Raw genomic sequence first — 19,392 nt, 5'->3', positions numbered from 1 at the left:
GTTCTAATTCTGTAAAGAATGTCATTGAGATTCTGATTGGGATGGCGTTGAATCTGTAGATTGCTTTAGGTAGAATGGACATTTTAACTATGTTTATTCTTCCAATCCATGTACATGGAATGTCTTTCCATCTCCTTATGTCATCATCCAATTCTCTCAGAAAGGCCTTGTAATTTTCATTATATAGGTCCTTCACTTCCTTAGTTAAATTTACCCCAAGGTATTTTATTCTTTTTGTTGTGATTGTGAATGGTATTGTATTCTTGAGTTCTTTTTCTGTTGGTTCATTACTGGAGTATAGAAATGCTACTGATTTATGCAAGTTGATTTTATACCCTGCCACTTTGCTGTAGTTGTTGATTACTTCTAACAGTTTTCCGATGGATTCTTTGGGGTTTTCTATATATAAGATCATGTCGTCTGCAAACAGCGAGAGTTTCACTTCTTCCCTCCCTATTTGGATTCCTTTTATTCCTTTTTCTTGCCTGATTGCTCTGGGGGAGTGGCTATTTTTTAAAAAATATAAATCAGGTTTTTTTTTATGACGAAAACAAACCATGTTCACTATAGAAAGTTTAGAAAATACAGAGAAGCAAAAATGAAAAATCATCCATAATCTCACCACCCAGAGATAACCACTGTGAATTTTCTGGCCTAACCTTTTAGTCTTTTTTAAGAAATGTGTTTGCATATATTTTTAAATGGATCATAGTATATATGTCTTTTATAACCTTCACTTAATAGGATGCTATAAGCATCTTTCAACGTCATTGCAAATTCTTTATAACATCATGTTTAATGATTCTGTAGTGGTCAATTTTATATAAAGAATGGGGACATGCATTATTAATAAAAATTAATATGCTTTAATTTGAAAAAAATAATAAATATATAACCTAAAGAGTACCTAGGGAAGGAATGTTATAAAAATAGTGATGGAGTGTGGCAACATGCAAAGGGATAAGTTTCACAGCTCTGAATAGCATAAGCAATAACTTGTAGGCTATATCAATTAATAAGTTAAATAGGCCTGGATGCCAATAGACTTGATCCCTTTATTCATCTTTGGGCTGAAGTTTTGAAAAATCTTTCCATGTCTGAAAGTTTTTCAAGAAATATACCTGGAGTGTCTCAGGTTGCCAAAAGTAAATGGTTTTGACTTCCTTGCTTTCCTTTCATTAGAAATCAAGCCAAGAAGCTCTCACTCTGTGTGCATTTGCTTAGCACCTTGTGTACTGGTAGACATTTGGCAGGTGATTGTTTGAGCAGTTCTGGAAAGTTTCTTGTTTTGGGGACTTGCTGAGTCTAATCCTGATTGATGAGGCTGGATTATTCCATACATTTATTTCTTTTTACAGGTAGTGCCTTCCTCAGTGCTATTTTTCTTGCCTTAGCAACATACCAGTCTCTGTACCCACTCACCTTGTTTGTCCCAGGACTCCTCTATCTCCTCCAGGTAAGCACTTGCTCTCAGGTAAGCCAGCACTCAAGTGACATTTAAAACCAGGCATGGTCCCTGCTTGGGGGAAGGAAGGGCACGGGTTAATAAAAGCAATGGCACTGGGTCCCCAACTCATACTTGCTTGCTTCTAATTAAAAACACAAACAAAGAAACTTGACTAACTTTAAACAAAATGGACTTAATGATCGTTAAGTTCTAATTGTGCATATCATTGCAAATGTATAAGTGTATTTCATTTTACATATTTGTAGTTGGGAACTACCAACCATCTTGCATTCTCTTTTTCACACCTAATATACATAGACACCTCCCCCAACCCTGAGCCTATTTTTTTAAATTTTCTGTATAATAACATTCACTTTGTAAGATTCTTGTAGGGATTAAATGTCCTGGGTGCACCTGATACAATGCTTGGACCATAGTGGGTGATTAATAAATATTAATTGAAGGATACAAATTGGTGACATTTACTGAGAACTTACTACATGTCAGGCACAATGCTAAGCACTCTACAGGCATCACCTCATTTCAACCTCATAAGAACCTTATGGGGTGGGTCATATTATTAGCCATGTATCAGTCTAATATTAGCCATCTTAGACACATGAATTGCAGCTGGAATGTTAAGTGGTTTAGTCACTTGCCGAAGGTCACAGGGCCAGCAAGTGACAGGGCTGAGATCTGAACTCAGGCAGTCTGATGCAAGAGCCTGGTCTCTAACCATCTCTCTTTTCTACTCAAATAAAAATACATACATCTCTTCAAGAGCAAAAAACTGCCACGTGGTAAATCCATTCTTAGAAGAGAAACATTTCTTGACAGCGTACAGGTGGCAGTGCCAGGATTCAAACCAAGAAATGTCTGATTTCAGAGCTCTTGTTCTTAATTATAGACCCTGTTGCTCAAACCAAGTGTATACCTCCATTTATTGAAATAGGTCACGTGCTTGTCATTTTCAGTGACTTTGTAATATATCTTGGTGTTGATATACACAGTAATAAATGGTTAGCTTGGTCTTTCTCCTATTTAGGGTATTTGAGATATGCCCTAGTTGTCACTAATATAAATAGTGTAGAAATTTGTTTTTCTTTAAAGAGTTACTTCCTTAAGGTATATTCCTCCTTGTGAATCATTGAACCCAAAGGTGTGAGAAGTTTTATAGTTGTTATGCAAGACCCGATTGTTCACCAGAAGCCTGAGCCAATTTGCAGTGCCATCATCAGTGTCTAAAGCGAAGTGAACTTCCTCCCAGGCTGCCAACACTGGCTTTTCAAATTTGATTTCTGATTGCTTGTTTAATAAATGTATCATCATACCGTGAAGTTATTTTGCTTTGATTTTCTTTCCAGATTCTTGATGAATCTAAGCATTTTTCCACATAACAATATGCTGTTTGTTTTTTCTTTCTTACTTCATATTTACAGTTTATTCCTTGAAAGTCTGAGCACTAGGGAGAATGTATGCAACCAGAGTGTTTTGTGCAGTTATTTATCAAATAAATACTATTAAAATATATTTATTGATACACATGAAGTAACCACAAATTTAAAAATGTTTTGTGAAGCTCATTTCTAAATACTGCTTTTTGTAAAATAGCTTTTGTTTAAAACTCAAGAAATTTCCTCCTGATGACAGTGGGCAGTACAACTGAGTCATGAAATCAAGCAGCTTAGCCAGTTGTTTTAGTCAGTCCCTCCCTCTACCAGTAATTACTGAGCACCTCCAGTGTGCTTGGCACCATGCTGGACTCTGCAGCTGTAAAGCAATTGAAGGTTGTTGAGCAGGAGGACTGCTCTGGCGGCAGCCTGTGGGGTGGATCAGAGTGAGGAGGAGCTAAGGTGGGGAAAGGTTAGACCATCATATTAGATCGAGTCAGAGGGGTTGAGTGGGAGCCCAAACCAGTGTCAGGGGAAATGGAGAGAGGAGAGACTAGATTCAGAATTCCAGGAGGTAGAATAGGCTGTGCTTGGCAGTTATCTATATGTGGGGAACAGGACTGGGAAGAGTTCGAGATGAACTTAAGGATCTTGTTTATATAGAAATTAAAATCCCAAGGGCCGGCCCCCTGGAGTAGTGGTTAAGTTTGGCGTGCTCTTCTTCAGTAGTCTGAGTTCACCGGTTCAGATCCCAGGTGCGGACGTAAACCACTCGTCAGCCATACTGTGGCAGGTGACCCACATATAAAGTCGAGGAAGATGGACATGGATGTTAGCTCAGGGCTAATCTTCCTCGAGCGAAAAAAAAAAAAGAGGACGATTGCCAGCAGATGTTAGTTCAGGGCTTATCTTCCTCAGCAAAAAGGTAAAAATAAAAAAAAAATTTTTTTTTTAATTTAAAAAAAAGAAATTAAAATCCCAGCCCATACTGTATTTGTGTGTTTTTATGTAAGTATATGAAGTGGCCTGAAAGGCAGTAGGGTCTTGTGAGTCATGGTAGGGCATTTGGAAAATCAGTCTAGTCCCATCCAGGAAATAAACCCACCTGTGTAAATATGAGAGAGGGAACAGAAAAGGAAATTATCCTTTAGGGCTGAGTTTCTCAGAGATCTGTGGGCTCCAAGGAGAGAAGCGAGAACTAGTGGTGGGAGATACAAGCAGCTCAGTCTAAGGCAGTTCTGTGACAGCATGGGAGTGAGGTAAGTTCCCTGTGATTCACACTGTTTAGCCTGCTGGCCGAATGGCCATTTGTTGGGGAGTCTTAGCAAAGCTGTAAGCATCAGCACAGGTAGCTGGACCTGAAAATCTTAAAAATCCTTTGAACCCCTAAATCAAAATGGATTTGATAACCACAAGGAAGTGATACATCTGCTCTTGACATTATATTTTCCTCAGAGTTTTTTCGAGCCCTCCGTGGGCACATTCTTCCCTCTAGGAAAGGCTGTATAGTGCAGTACAGAAGAGCACAGGCTTGACCGGGATGTCTTGTTAAGATGGAAACAAAGCAGTCCTCGAAGACTAATGGTACTATGTCAAAAGAACAATGGAACCAGCCCAGAGGGGCCCCTGTTGGCTAAATTGAGGACATTCTGAGCATCAAAAGCATAACGACTACAAGTAATTAGAAAACACTGAATAAATAATCCATGTGTCCATAGTGATGCTCAGAAAAGGGGTGAGGAGAGAAAAAAAATACATATGCTATCATTAGATGGCTTTGTTACCAATTTCTTACTCTGAAAACTCAATAATTAAAAGGAAAGAACTAAGCTATCACCCTGCCTTTTAAAAAGGAGCCAGACTTCTTCCATAGGTGAAGAAGGAAAGCTCTTTTTTACAGAAAAATGCCAGCTTATAAATGTAGAAGGAGTGACAGAATAGCAAATCACCAGTGAAATTATTATATCTAGCAAAGATCATGAATGGATGCTAAAATCATTAGGTGAAAGGTTTTGAAAGAACAGGATATTTGCATTTGCATGGTGCCAAAATATTACCCCTCCTCCCACCTCTAAATTCTTTGCTAATAGCAAAGGGAAGTCTGTCTTTTTTTTTTTTGAGGAAGATTAGCCCTGAGCTACCTACTGCCAGTCCTCCTCTTTTTGCTGAGTAAGCCTGGCCCTGAGCTAACATCTGTGCCCATCTTCCTCTACTTTTATATGTGGGACGCTACCACAGCATGGCATGCCAAGTGGTGCCATGTCCATACCCGGGATCCCAACCAGCAAACCCCGGGCCGCCGAGAAGCAGAACCTGCGAACTTAACTGCTGCACCACCAGGCCGGCCCCGGGAAAGTCTGTCTTTACAAAGGAGTGCTCTGGCAGTCACCACCTTAACCAAGTAATCCAACTCAGCACAACTTGCAGTGGAGCAGTCTGACATGATGATGACGCAGTGCAAAGTACACATCAACTCCAGAGTAATCTTACCCAAAATGTTGACCTTAATTAAGCTTTGGGTCTGACTTCCAGTTATTAGGAAGTACAGGAGCAAAGGAACGAGATAAATGACACCATGAGGAAACAATAAAACAACCAGGAGGTAGGACGGTCTATATGACAGCTGGTCTGGTTCTCTTTAAAAAGTCATGAAAAAGAAAAAGTGGAGGGACTGTTCTAAGCTAAAGAGACATAATAACCTAATGGAATGAGTGAAGCTTGATTGGATTCTGGTTTGGAAAAAACAGCTATAAAGGATGTTTAGGAGAGATTTAGAATGTTTCGAAGATAGATTCCATATTAGAAGATGATAGAGAATTAAGTTCTTGGATGTGATAATAGTATCATCGTATATAGGAGAATGTCTTTATTTTTAGTTGTTGCACATGGAAGTGTTTTGGGGAGAAGTGTCATCATATGTAGAAAGTTTATGCACACAGGAAAATTTATACAAACAGATAAAAAATATGGGAAAGTGTTAACATTTATTCTAGGCAAGAAATCTATGGTTGATTATTGTATTATTCTTTCAACTTTTCTGTGTGTTTGAAAAATTTTATAATAAAAAGAAAGGAAATAGAATATAGGCTCTGAAGTTGTCTTGGCTTGGCTAGTTATTAGCTTTGTGACCCTGGGCAAATGACTACTTAACTTCTCTATGCCTCAATTTCCTCATCTTTAAAATGGGGATAAGAGGGGACGGCCTGGTGGTTTAGCGGTTAAGTGCACATATTCTGCTTCGGCAGCCCAGGGTATTCGCTGGTTCGGATCCCGGGTGCGGACATGGCACCACGTGGCAAGCCATGCTGTGGTAGGCGTCCCACATATAAAAGTAGAGGAAGATAGGCACAGATGTTAGCTCAGGGCCAGTCTTTCTCAGAAAAAGAGGAGGATTGGCAGATGTTAGCTCAGGGCTAATCTTCCTCAAAAAAAAAATAAATAAAATGGGGATAAGACAATAGCTACTGCAAAGAGTTAATATATGTCAAGTATTTAGAACAGACTATGAAAAGAGCTCAGTAGATACTAGCTGTGGTTGTTAGTATTCAAATATTCATAGAAAGGATATGGTCACAAGTCTGGAGGTACGTGGAGTCTTGAGGGGAAAATAAAATAATTCATTTTCTAGAGTCAGAGGAACTTAAAAGTTAGTTCGTACTTCCTCCTCTGACGTTACAAACCTGCCTGTGGTGGAATTTCTAGAGGGTATAAAAGGCAGGTGGTGGACAAGCTACTGTCTGATCAGTGCCAGAGGCAAAGCTGTTTTTCTCTTTCCTACATGAGACACAGGAAGGCTTCAGGATCAAAGGCAGGGCATGCTGCATCTGGCTCCCTGGTGAGTCACTTATGAGAACGGTAGTTTGAGCCCATCTGGTCCCCTCCCCCAACTTTACTCTTAATTAGAAAGAAGCTTAAAATGTTATGATCTGATAACATGCAGAATAAAATAGCCCTAACATGCACAAGACCATGAGGCTACAGTGAAGAATACCCCAAGTGCACAGGACCTTGAGGCTGAAGCTATGAGGCTGGTGGAGGGAGGCTCGTGGTGCTGCCAGGGAAGTTTCTAGTTTCCTCCTTCCTTTTGCTTGGGATTCCTAAAGGCTTGGAGCCCTTTAGATGGTTTGAGGTCCTTATTTTCTTTGAAAGACAGTAACAGAAACCGGGGGAAAATACCTTGTTAGTGCTCTTCTGGTGTTTGTTTTGGTCCAATCTGACCTTCTCTTGTCTTGGAACTGAAAAGGTTAACCCTGTAATTTCTATACTTTCTGGAGCTTGGGGCAAGTCACATGATACTAGCTTGCCCCAAAGGAGCCAAATCCAACTCGGTCTTTCTTGATAACTGGGCCTTCCCCACACCTTCCTTGGGGCCTTATTTAGAATTTTCACATCTTTTTCTTTCCCCAGCTGCATTCTGTTGTCTCTGCTGTTTCCAGGAGGGGGCCAAGGCAGAGGCGGAAATGCTGTTAGCTTCCTTTCATTTTAGAACAGGTAAAAATGAGGATAAGGGCATGATATGCATTTGCAATGGGTCTCATCCTGAGACTCCAAGAACTTAGGTATAAAAACTTTTGTTAAGAGTTTCTTTCTTTAACCCTTTATTGAGAGAGTTTCTTTCTTTAAGCCTTTATTGAAAGAGTTTCTTTAAGAGTTTATTCTGATAACTTTTTCCTTTTCACACCCTGTCCTAGAAAGAAGATGGTTTCTATATAGAAAATGCTTTTCTCCCTAGTATTTTAGAGAGTTGGGGGGAGGGAAATAATTATACATTGCTCTCCTTCCTTACTATAGTTTGGCTTTTCCTGAAGCAGTCTGAGAATTCTATTTCCCTAAATATTTTTGTATATTAGCAATGATGTGACTTTAGGTTTATAAACTACTGGTTAAATTTTTCCAATTGAGAGTACACATAGCCCATGGACGACATCTGGCCAACAGATGTGATTTATTTGACCCTAGTGTTTAATTCTATTAAATTAGTTGTCAACAGTTTGAAAATTCATGTTAAAAATTTATATTTCTGGCTTCTTTTGAAAAATTGGAAGATCTGGCTCCTTTAGACAGGGCATACCCTCTTCGGTTTACCACAATCCCTGTGCTTCATCTCTATCACACATTACTCATTTGTTACCTGCCTGGCCCCTATAGGTATTTGAATATGTATGTATGTGTGTTTCTGTTTATGTCCACTAAAAGATCTAGAAACTTTGACCAACCCAGTATCAGAGAGCATCCTTGGGGCCCAGGCTGTGATCTTAAAATATCATTTACCCATTGAAAGAAACTGAGGTTTCTTAGAGAAATGGCTGATGCTAGGTTTAGGGCAGGAAATGTATAGGATGATCCTGGAACATTGTGACACCAGATGACAAGGAAGTTATCAAAGGCTACTAGGGTCATCTCAAAAGGACTCAGGATCCAACTTGAAGAGGCTCCCACTGACCAAAGATGGACAGTTAGAGCTTCATTAGAGTAAGAATTGCAGTGGATTGAAACCTATAAATATATTTAAGTCTCAGCATTCATAATGATATTTAAAAAGAAACGTAATTGTTCAAATTACGAGAATTGACAGGGAACCAATTCGTTATCTTGAAAACTGGATAAATAAAAGGAAAAAATTAAGCATTTGTCCTGCCTTTCCCGCACCACTAGATAACCATATGGTAGATGAGGGGAAGCATCTCTTTATAAAATTATTCCAGTTTACGAATGAAAACAAAATGATAGGATAGCATCATTTTGCAACCCCAGTTGATCTAGGCAGTGAGCACTAATAGCAACTAATTTCAAAAACAAACAAAAATCATGCCTCCTGATGAAAGAACACACTGCCTCCAAAGTTTTGCCAAAGGGACCAAATCCAAAATTGCAGCCTCTGAATCCAACTGCCAATTTGCAAGAAATATTGAAGACAAAGGATATAATTAGCAAAACCCGATTGTGGGAGGTTCTGTAAGTTAAATACTGTCGAGTTCTTCAACAGATTAATTGTAAGGGGAAAAAAAGCCATGATGGGTGGGAGTAGGGTAGGGTGGAGAAAGTTGAATCAAATTTTTTTTTAATTGTCAAGACTTAAACTATGGTCTAATGGGCTGCACATTTAGGTGGGAAACCATGGAGAAATGCAAGGAAGTGATTGCCATAAAAGCCAGGATAAATGGTTACTTTGGAGGGAAAAGGGGATTGTGGTTGGGATAGGGCAGAGAGAGAGACTTGGGGAGTTGCTGGAAATTCCTTTCTTTTGTCCCAGGTAGTGATTATAAGGATATTTGCCTTATAACCATTCACTAAGCTACATATTTGTCTTATGTCATTTTCTGTATTTTATTTTACAAAAAAAAGCTTAAAGAATTGATCAAAATGTTTAAGGCACCATTCTTCCAGCTCTTCTACTTACATACTTTTAATTTTAAGTCAGCATTTGCTATTGAGTAAAAGAGGTAGATAAAATGAATACTTATCTGTTCACTGGGAAATTTGCAATATGGACTTCTAGATTAAGTTTGGCTCTAGGGTTTGTAAATAAACAAGCCATCAAAGGATTGCTTGAGTTTCTTTTTTTTTAACAATTTCAAGCGTGCCTCACTTTATGTAACAGGAGTAGTCCTGAAAGATTCAGTGCAAGTCTGGTTTTTATAGGTAGACTCAGTAAATATTCCACGTTATATTTTCAGAGCTCTGTTTCCAAAAGCAAACCTGACTCCAAGACCAATTCTTAAAAACAAAAATTATACTAAAATTTAGTCACATTTTATAACCACAAATTTGCCAGGGAAAAGAAAAAGTCATTTTCCACTCAAACTTTGACAGAAACACTATTTTGGTCCAATAAAGCTCCAAGAACATGGTAGCAAACCAAAACTTGGGGGCTGCTAATGGGATTTTGTGTGTGTCTGTGTTTGAGGAAGATTGTCCCTGAACTAACGTCCGTTGCCAATCTTCCTCTACTTTGTATGTGGGATGCCTCCACAGCATGGCTGACAAGTGGAGTAGGTCTGCACCCGGGATCTGTCTGAACCCGCAAACGCGGGCTGCTGAAGTGGAGCCCTCAGAACCTTAACCAGTGGGCCACCGGGCTGGCTCTGCTGAAGTGATTTGGGAAGAGTGAAGCCTCATCTCCTGGTGTGCTTAGGACACTCCTAAGAGAGCTGCTTTGAACAGTCGGCCTGATTCAGTGCTTCATGCCTGTCTTTTTCATTTCTCCCCGAGTTTCTTTTTAAATATCATTAGTCAGGAGGAAGGGGAAAACAAAACAAAACAGACTGGTTACTTTCAAGGTTTTTCTTTCTCCTCCCCTAGGCTGTGGTTCCCTGCCTCCCCTCCCTCCCTCCCCCCCTTCCTTCCATGCTAGATGGCAGTATTTTTCAGGAAGGAGAGATCAACATGATCAAAGGCAGGTAGAACTCTAGAAGGGAACTCAGAACCTAAGTGCCTTCCTCTTTGAATTTATCTGTGGGGTGCCTTCTCTTTGTTGAATTATTTTCCATCCCCAGAAATGTACTATTCTCTTGAAACTTTGTTCTTTTAGAGCAGCATTGTCAATAGAACTTTTTGTGTTGATGGAAATGTTCTATATCTGTATATTATCAATACAGTAGTCACAAGCCACATGTGGCTATTGAGAACTTGAAGTGTGCTAGTGAGACTGAGGAACTGAATTTTGTATTTTAATTAATTTCCATTAATTTAAATAGCCACATGTGGCTAGGGGACAGCACAGTTTTAAAGAGAGGTAAGAGTAGAGCTATGTGGGTGCAAGTTTAGAGAGGAGCCATAGGGTTGATCAGGTTCCTTTCCCCTCATATCTGTTAGCAGTAATGTTATCTCTAATCTCAATCTCTTGACTGACCTATTCTCCTTAAAGTCTTTACCAGGGAGTTATGATGTCTATAATTTATTTTAAAATACTTCTGCATAGACTATCTGATATTATATATGTGTCAGTTAGTTTCAGCCTCAACTCAAGGGGCAGTGAGTACTGTAATGAAGTGGCCACACTCCATGGTGGTCACCTAGCTTTATATCAGAAAGGCCATACTCCATAGATGGCTACCATCTCTGCTTCAGCTCTGTATAGCTTGATCCATGCCTTTGCTGTTTAGCATAGTGAATGTCAGAAGCAGATTGGATTTTTATTGGTGAGATTAGCGTCTTATGACAAAATGAATATTAGAAGTAGGCTCTCATTGGTGAAACTGAAGTATCCAAAAGAAGTGGAATTGACTAAAATAGTTTAGAGACTCTTCCCATACTTCATGAAGAGGAAATAAGAATCTAGGAAGGCCTGTAACTTTTTCCCTTGGAGATGGTGCCTAAGGCTTAATTTCTAACTGATCCTTGGTCTAGCCTTCAGTTAGGAGGATTTCTGGTTGCCTGACGTGACTCCAAGGGCAAGAGAACATTGCCTTTCGGATATTGTCACTTCTCCCTTGAGTGAACCTTTCTTGCAAGTAGTGACTGGAACAGCTAAAAGGAGAGAGCTGGAACTTAATCAAGCTCTAGAATAGTTTGTGTGAACTGTTTTGTGCTGCTTGCTGATGAATATTTGTTTAATAAACGTCACTAAGTGTGCCAGAATGTGGTCTGGAACTTGCTTTCTTTGCGGCGAGATTGTATTGGAGGCGCTAACCGTCATCTACCTCAAACTTCTTTCAAGACAACTGTTAAAGAACCTATGAGTTATACATGACCAGAATGGTTCACTGAATTGCACACTTTAAAATAGTTAAGTATATGTTATGTGGATTTCACCTAAAAAGAATCCCATGTTATTATTAGCGTATTACTCAAACTTTTATGGCTTTGACCGTTAGGAGCTCCTTCTGATTGGCTCCTGTGTTCTTTTGACAAGCCCCATCTGTTTTGAGCCTTTTCTTTCTTTCTGGTACCACAAGATATTTCAGGCTCATCTTGTATTTTCCATGCCCCATCCCGGGAATCAAATACTTCTTCAAGGACTCCTGGTTCCTTTTATTGGAGAATGCTATTTAGAAACCAAGGGTGTTAGGTATGCTTATTGTTATAATACCCATGCTTCTTTCACTTAGCATGATGTTTTCAAGGTTCATCCATGTTGTAGCATGTGTTAGTACTGTATTCTTTTTTATTGCCAAATAATATTCCATTGTATGGATATACCATATTTCATTTATCCTTTCACCAATTGATAGGTATTTAGGTTGTTTCAGCTCTTTGGTTATTATGAATAATGCTGCTGAGAACATTTGCATACAAGTTTTTGTGTGGACATATATTTTCGTTTTATTTATAGGTTTTTTGTTATGCAAAACTTTTTGTTTTTATGTAATCAAATTTAATCAGTCTTTTCTTTTAATGCTTCTGGATTTTGAGCTTTTCCCTACATTCAAAGTTAAAGAGGAATTTACTATTTTTTTTCTAGTACTTCATGGTTTCATTTAAAAAAATATTTATATCTCTAATTCATTTGGGGTTTAATTCCTTATGAATGGTGTGAGACATAGATCTGATTTTTTCTTTTTCCAAATGGTTACCTAGCTGCCCGGCACCATTTATTAAAAAGCCCTCTTTAGCCTAGTGATGTGCCACCTTTGTCATGCACCAAATTTCCGTAAGGATTCTGGTCCAATGGTGGACTTTCTGTTTTATTCCAGAAGTCTACTTGTCTGTTTATGTGCCAGTATTGTATTGTTCTAATTATAGGGGTTTTATAGTATATTTCAACGTCAGATAGTGCCAGTCTCCCCTTCATGATCTTTCCTTATCACTGCTTTCCTAGCTATTCTTTCAGCTTTGTTTTTCCTTATGAACTTTAATGTCATCTTGTATAATTCCATAAAATAGCTTGCATTGTAATTAGATTGCATTATTGCATTGAATTCATAAATTAATTTAGCAACTGACGTCTGTATAATGCTGAATCATCCTAAACAAGAACAGAGGATATCTATCCATTTGTCCAAGTCTACTTTAGTGTCTTTCAGGAGTGTTTTAAAATTTCCTTTAATAGATTATACACATTTCCTGTTAAATTTACTTCTAAGTTTTATTTTCCTTGGTGTTATTGTCAGTGTGGTTTTCTGTACCATTGTGTCCTCTAATTGTTTCCTATTTGTGCATCTGAAGACTATTTGTATATTAATTTTATATCCTGCTACTTCACTGAATTCTTTTATTGTTTGTTGTTTTTATCATGACTAGTTGCTGCATACATCTAGAAACTAATGATTTCTTTAAGCTGTTTATGATACATATATAATAGCTTTTCTTATGTTGAACTAACCTTGAATTTTTGGAATAAACCCAAGCTGGTCATAACCCAACTTTATCATGATCTTGTGTTGCTGAATTATATTAGATAATATTTCATTTTTCATTTTTGTATTTGTGTTGGTAAGTGGTTTTGGTATCAAGCTTATAATATTTGCTGTGTAAGAGTTAATGTAAGATTAGACTCACCTGCTTCTTAAATGTTGGTAGAACTTTCCTGTAAAACTGGCTGGGCCTGCTCTTTTCTTTATGGGAAAAGTTTTCATTACTAATTTGATTTCTTAAATGATTACAGGACCATTCAAATTTTCTATTTCTTCTTGAATTAGTTTTTTCCCCCTAACTTTTTATTTCATACTTTCAGACAAGTTAGAAACTAATATAATGATACCTTTTTTTTTGCTAAGGAAGATTCGCCCTGAGCCAAAATCCATGCCAGTGTTCTTCTACTTTTTAGTATGTGGGCCACCAGCACAGCATGGCCACTAACAGAGTGGTGTAGGTCTGCACCCAGGCTGCCAAAGCAGAGCATGCCGAACTTAACCACTAGGCCACTAGGGCTGGCCCAATATCTATGTAGATATATAGATTTTTTTCTTTTTTTTCCTGACTCATTTGCAAGGAAGTTACAGACAATAAGACATATCAACCATAAATAGTCAGCAGGTAACTCTTAAGAAATAGAGCATTTTCCACATAACCACAATACTATTAATGCACACCCAAGAAGTTTAACTTTCATAGATTAATATTATCTAATGTATACACTCCAAATGCAAATTCCCCAATATATACATGACCTTTATAGCATTTTAGGGGAGAGGTGGGGTTCAGGATCCAGTCAAGGATCATGTATTATATTTCATTGTCATCTCCTTTGATCTCCACCTTTTACTGTTTTTTTTTATGACACTGGCATTTTAATTGAATCATTTAAATTATATTTTTCATAGAATGTTTCCATTTCACCTCAGTTTTTTAAACACATTGGCATAAGTTTTTTATTGTATTTCTTAACCCTGATGCTTCCTTAGTTATGTCCCCTTTTATATTCTTAATATTATTTATTCTCTTTCTATTTATTTACTTACTTACTTATTTTGCTGAGGAAGAGTCACCCTGAGCTAATGTCTGTTGCCAATCTTCCTCTTGTTTTTGGCTTTGAGGAAGGTTAGCCATGAGCTAACATCTGTGCCAGTCTTCCTCTATTTTGCATGTGGGTGGCTGCCACAGTATGGCTGACAAGTGGTGTAGGTCTGTGCCCCGGACCCGAACCCACGAACACCGGACCACCAAAGAAGAGCACACTGACCTTAACCACTGCACCACGGGACTGGCCCCTTCTCTTTTTTCTTGACCAGTCTTCTCAGAGACTCAGCAATCTCTGTAGTCATTTCTAAGAGCCAGCTTTTGGCTTTTTTGCTTCCTGTTATGGTGACTTTGTTTTCCATTTCAACAAATTCTCCTCTTTTATTATTTCCTTCCTTCTTTTGGGGTTTATTCTGTTGTTCTAATATCTTAAAACAGATGTTTAGCTTATTTATTTTCAGTCTTCTTTTCAAATATAAGTTTATAAGGCTGTATTTTTCCCTCAGAGTACTCTTTTATCTACATTACACAAATAGTGATATGAGGTATTTTGTAACCATTAATTTCTAACATCAAAATTTTCTATTATCATTTTTTATTAGGCTTCTGACATATTTGGAAAAAGGTTTAAAGTTTTCTTAATGTATTTTTAGGTTATCTTTTTATTAGTGATTTTGATAAATTGCCTTATGGTCAGAGAATGGGGTTTGTATGATATAGACTCCTTGAAGTTTGTTGATGTTGCTTTATGACCTGATTTAGATGTGTGGTAAGTTTTTATAAATGCCCCCAAAATACTTAAAATGAATGTGAATTCTCCAGTTATTAGGTGCACTGTTTCATATATTATGTTTTATAAGATTTTATGAGATCAAACTTATCAAGTATGCTATTCGTATTTCCTACTTGGTTGCTGATTTTTCCCTGTTTGATCCGTCAGTTACTAGAGATGATGGATTTGTCTGTTTTTTCCTTGGTAGCTCTGTTCATATTCGTTTTATGTATTTTGAGACTGTGTTATTAGATACATACAAGTTTAGAACTGTTATGTCTTCTGGATGAATTGAACTCTTTATCATTATGGAGCATCTTTATCTCTGCAAGACTTTTTTCATTAAATTCTATTTTATCTGATAACAGTGTAACCAAACTAGTTTTCTTTTGGTTAGTGTTTATCTAGCATATCTTTTCAGTCCTTTGATTTTCAACTTTTCTGCGTCCTATGTTTTGCAGGAGGGATCTTGAAGTTTAAGTTGATGACTGCTCTCTATCTTGACGTCCCTAAATGTACCATTTTGCCTTCTCTCCTAGCGGCAGTACATACCTGTGAAAGTGAAGAGCAAAGCCTTCTGGATCTTCTTTTGGGAGTATGCCATGATGTACATGGGAAGCCTAGTGGTAATTGTTTGCCTCTCCTTCTTCCTTCTTAGCTCCTGGGATTTCATCCCTGCAGTATATGGCTTCATGTAAGTAATGACCTCATTAGAAAACTTTGGAAACTAATTTTGTTTTCACAGCTCCAGCTGGAATCAGGGCCAGCGACCACAGGGAAGCATCTAGACACAGTGGTCCTCAAATTTTAGTGTGCATCAGAATCACATGCACGGCTTGTTAACACCCAGATTGCTGGGCCCCACCTCTTGAATTTTTGATTAAGAAAGTGTGGGGTACGGACCAAGAATTTGCATTTCTAAAAGTTTTCTGGTGATGCTGATGCTGCTGGTCCAGGGAACACACTTTGAGAACCACTGGTTTAGAGACTACCTTTGCACTAGTGAGATTAAAGAGCACTCTCTAGGAACATCCAAAGTGCCTACCAGCCGCTGCCTGAGAGGTTTTGGTTCAGTCCCAAACAGGAATGGATATATTCCTCTACTGCAAGAGGGTCTCTGACAGTTTTAACATAAAGCCACCTGTCATGTGTCAAACTTTTAGAGAAAATTGAAATGGGTTTGCAGTGTGAATTCTGCAGACATTTCTAGATGCTCTCTGTGTGGTATGCTGAGGGGGATGGTCACTGTGCAAGCCTCAGGGAACTCACAGCCCAGTGGGGTGATAGACAGACCTGTCAGGGTGGGGAAGGAAGCTGGAGTGGCAGATCCCCTTTTTGATTCTGGACCCCCAATTTCTGTTAAATTTTGGCTGAGCATAACAATGACCAAGTAACTTTCAGCTCTTCATGCTCTGCCTTGGGTAGGAGTTCGTAATGTCTGGTAAAAAGCTTTTCCTAGTTTTCTGCTGGGCCATAGGTTGTGTTCTTCACTTCATTTCACAGAAAAGGGAATGTAGTTACACCAGGAGGCAAAGACTCGCCCTGGGTGGAGGCATTGGTCACTGAAATCTGACCATGAGCCATTGCCTGTTTCTCCCTTCTCCGTTTGTTCCCTTTTTAAATTGTGAATTGACATCAGTTTAAACTCCATATTTTTTAAATAAAAAATAATGTAAATTTTTAGATGTCAGAATTGTAGCCAAACTTTATTTGATACAGCTAGACAAAAAGTTTTCCAGTTAAACTCTTTTTTCTCAAATGAGGTCTGAGATCCTAGCCAGAACCTACTGCTTGTTCCTCAAGCCCCCAGAAGTCTCACTGCAGTGTCAGGTGCTCAGTCTTCTGGCTCTTGCTGTGGGGATGTGGAGCAAGAATGGGGAGGAGCAGAATCTTTGAGCTTGTTCCTCGAGGCAAGTCTTTGGAAAGTCCCAAATAGATATTGTTTATTTAAACCCATTCTTCCTGTTACAGTACTATTTCCTAATTTTAAATGTATATGTCTTAGGCAGTAAAAGAGGGTCTGGTCTTTTGATTTCTAGCGTGAATCTCTGCCTCATTTCAGATCTTTGAGGCATGTCAGAGTTTGGCTCGGCTAATGTTTATTATGGGTTACCATTCTCTGTGTCTCTTCCCCTTGTTTTTGCTAGTTACCTGTATCCAGGGTACTGGAGAGCCCCTCACATCCCTCACATGCCTCTCTGGGGGATCATCCTTGGCTGCCCCGTAGTGACCACAGTCTTCGGGAGAAAATCAGATCAAAGCAGATGATTTATAACTTCCCTCTCTTTTTTTCTCTCCTTTTGTTTTCTTTATTCCAGACTTTCTGTTCCAGATCTCACTCCAAACATTGGTCTTTTCTGGTACTTCTTTGCGGAGATGTTTGAGCACTTCAGCCTCTTCTTTGTGTGTGTGTTTCAGATCAACGTCTTCTTCTACACCATCCCCTTAGCCATAAAGCTAAAGTAAGTGGTTGGACCTGCTGCTTCCTTGTCCACAGAGCCGTTTGTAGCTTTACAGGTGCCCTTCAAACTGGGGGCATCTGCTGTCAGGTTTATGCCATCTTGGCCCAGGGAACCCTGCCCCTCACTTGCCTCAGGTGCCAGTGGCCATAGCCAGCAACGGAGTCACACATGAGTGCAGGCTGTAGGGAGGGTGCTTTGGAGCACGCTGATATTTCCCCTGGCCTCACTTTGGGGTACTTGTGCCCACACTGCTGCTGAGCCCACTCAAACTATTTTGGGTAAGAGCAGCGGTTGGAGTTGGGGCCTGTCTTTGGAAAAAGTGGATCTTGTTGGGTGTCCGCTGTCAGCAGCCCAGTGACAGTTTGCCCAAGGGGACTCAGGATGTGTTAGTTGGAAGGCTGTCTACCTGCCCCTCTGTTTAATCTTCTGATCAATTTCCCTCAAAAGGGCTGTCTGTAGAGCTCTCTTCTGCAGTATAAGAGAGCTAACATGTGTTGAGCCTGGCTCCATCCCAGACAACTTTGTAAGCTTCCTGAAATGTATTCATACCTAACCCTTCCAGTAGGCATTATTTTACTCTCATCACTCTCATTTTATAGTTGAAGAAATTGATGTTCAGAGAGGTGGAATGATTTCCCCAAAGTCAAACAGCTAGTAAGCAATGGAGGTGGAGATTCAGACCCAGGTTTGTCTGGCCCCAGAATCTATGCTTAGCCCTCTGCGCTATGCCACGCTTCTGATAGAGATAACTTGTAGTAGCCCCTGGAAATGGTTCTATTATCCTTGCTTCTGAGAAGGGAAAACAGGCCCTGACAGGTACAGATATGCCTGGATGGTCCAGGGAAGCTGGAAGAGAGTTTGATTTAGATTTCAATAGCTCGAGTTCTCTGCGCTAACCTTTCTGCCTTTCTCTGTGGCCAGTGAACCAGTGCACCTCGTTCCCATTCTGTAAAAGCTCGGAGCTGATGCTTTCTTCCGATGACACAGCCTTGGCCTGGCGTCTGACAGAAAATCATCTTTCCTTGGCCTGGCAGGCTCCAGAACCTTGGCAGCCTTGCCCAGCTGAGCTCTCTGGCTGTCTGTGGTCCACATTCCCAGCCCTCGTTCTGGTCAGGCCTAGCCACTGGGCTGAGAGAAGCAGGGAGCCCACAGCATCTTTCCTCACTCTGTATAGCTAGCTTTCCAGCAGTTTCCAGTGTCTGCATGTGAAAGGCCACAGATAGCTCCTGTGTAGACAATAGCACCACCATCATGTGACACCCCCTCCCACCCCAGGCAAGGGCCTCAGAGTTGTGGGGACAGAGGATATGAAGATACCTGACCTCCCCCTCTGCTTCCCTCCTGTGCCTGGATATGAAGTTCCTCTAACTCTCCAGTGCCTGCACTGTTTGCTTCCAGTGCCAGCTTTGTGGGAACACGGCCCTTTGGGCCACCTCTCCCCAGGCAGTGTTGCAGGAGGTTCTGGGCTCCATGTTTATTGGCACTTCGTTTTCACTGACCTTTTCATAGAAGTGTTGCAGCTGTTACCAGCTACCTGAAAAGCCCAAAGCAAATGACTTAGATTGTCTTTAGGAAGATGCTCAGTTAGTTAACTGGACCCTTCTTAGAGGCTACAGGACTGCGTGCCTTTGCCATGCTGCATTTCTGAGGCGTTTGCAGTGTAGTAGTGCTAGAGTGTTTGGGTGTGTACCTATTTTTCTCACATCTCAGATTTATACCCATTGAGTCACCCTGACCTTTGACCTGCAAGACAATGCCGTTAACCTATGAAGAAAACCTTCATGAGTTGGGCATCCAGGTACTGTGCAGAAGTAGGTCACGTGCATGTTGTTTAGGTATAGCTGAGGAAGGTGTAGATCTGGCCTCTTCCTGTTGGCTTCCCTTTAGCACTTGGTCCGCTCTCGGAGGAGCGCTGGAGACTGAGCTCTGTCCGGCCTCCCTGATCAGAGCTGTGATCATGCTAGGCACTCAGAACAGTAT

At 39.8% G+C, this 19,392-nt stretch overlaps 1 protein-coding gene across 6 annotated transcripts in view; it reads left to right on the top strand.

Annotated features, from left to right (window-relative positions):
- PIGU (phosphatidylinositol glycan anchor biosynthesis class U) overlaps positions 1-19,392 on the top strand; it is a 114,811-nt gene that overhangs the window by 75,397 nt on the left and 20,022 nt on the right. For all 6 annotated transcript variants that reach the window (XM_070588122.1, XM_070588123.1, XM_070588121.1 and 3 more), the window contains 3 exons: positions 1,359-1,456; positions 15,490-15,644; positions 17,269-17,412. In XM_070588122.1, the coding sequence (XP_070444223.1) occupies positions 1,359-1,456; positions 15,490-15,644; positions 17,269-17,412 (397 nt within the window). The remainder of the gene's footprint in view (positions 1-1,358; positions 1,457-15,489; positions 15,645-17,268; positions 17,413-19,392) is intronic.

This window comes from Equus przewalskii, chromosome 21 (assembly GCF_037783145.1).
Source record: "Equus przewalskii isolate Varuska chromosome 21, EquPr2, whole genome shotgun sequence".
NCBI lineage: Eukaryota > Metazoa > Chordata > Mammalia > Perissodactyla > Equidae > Equus > Equus przewalskii.
Note: the sequence above shows the minus strand (reverse complement) of the source record. Positions and strands in the feature narration are given on the sequence as shown.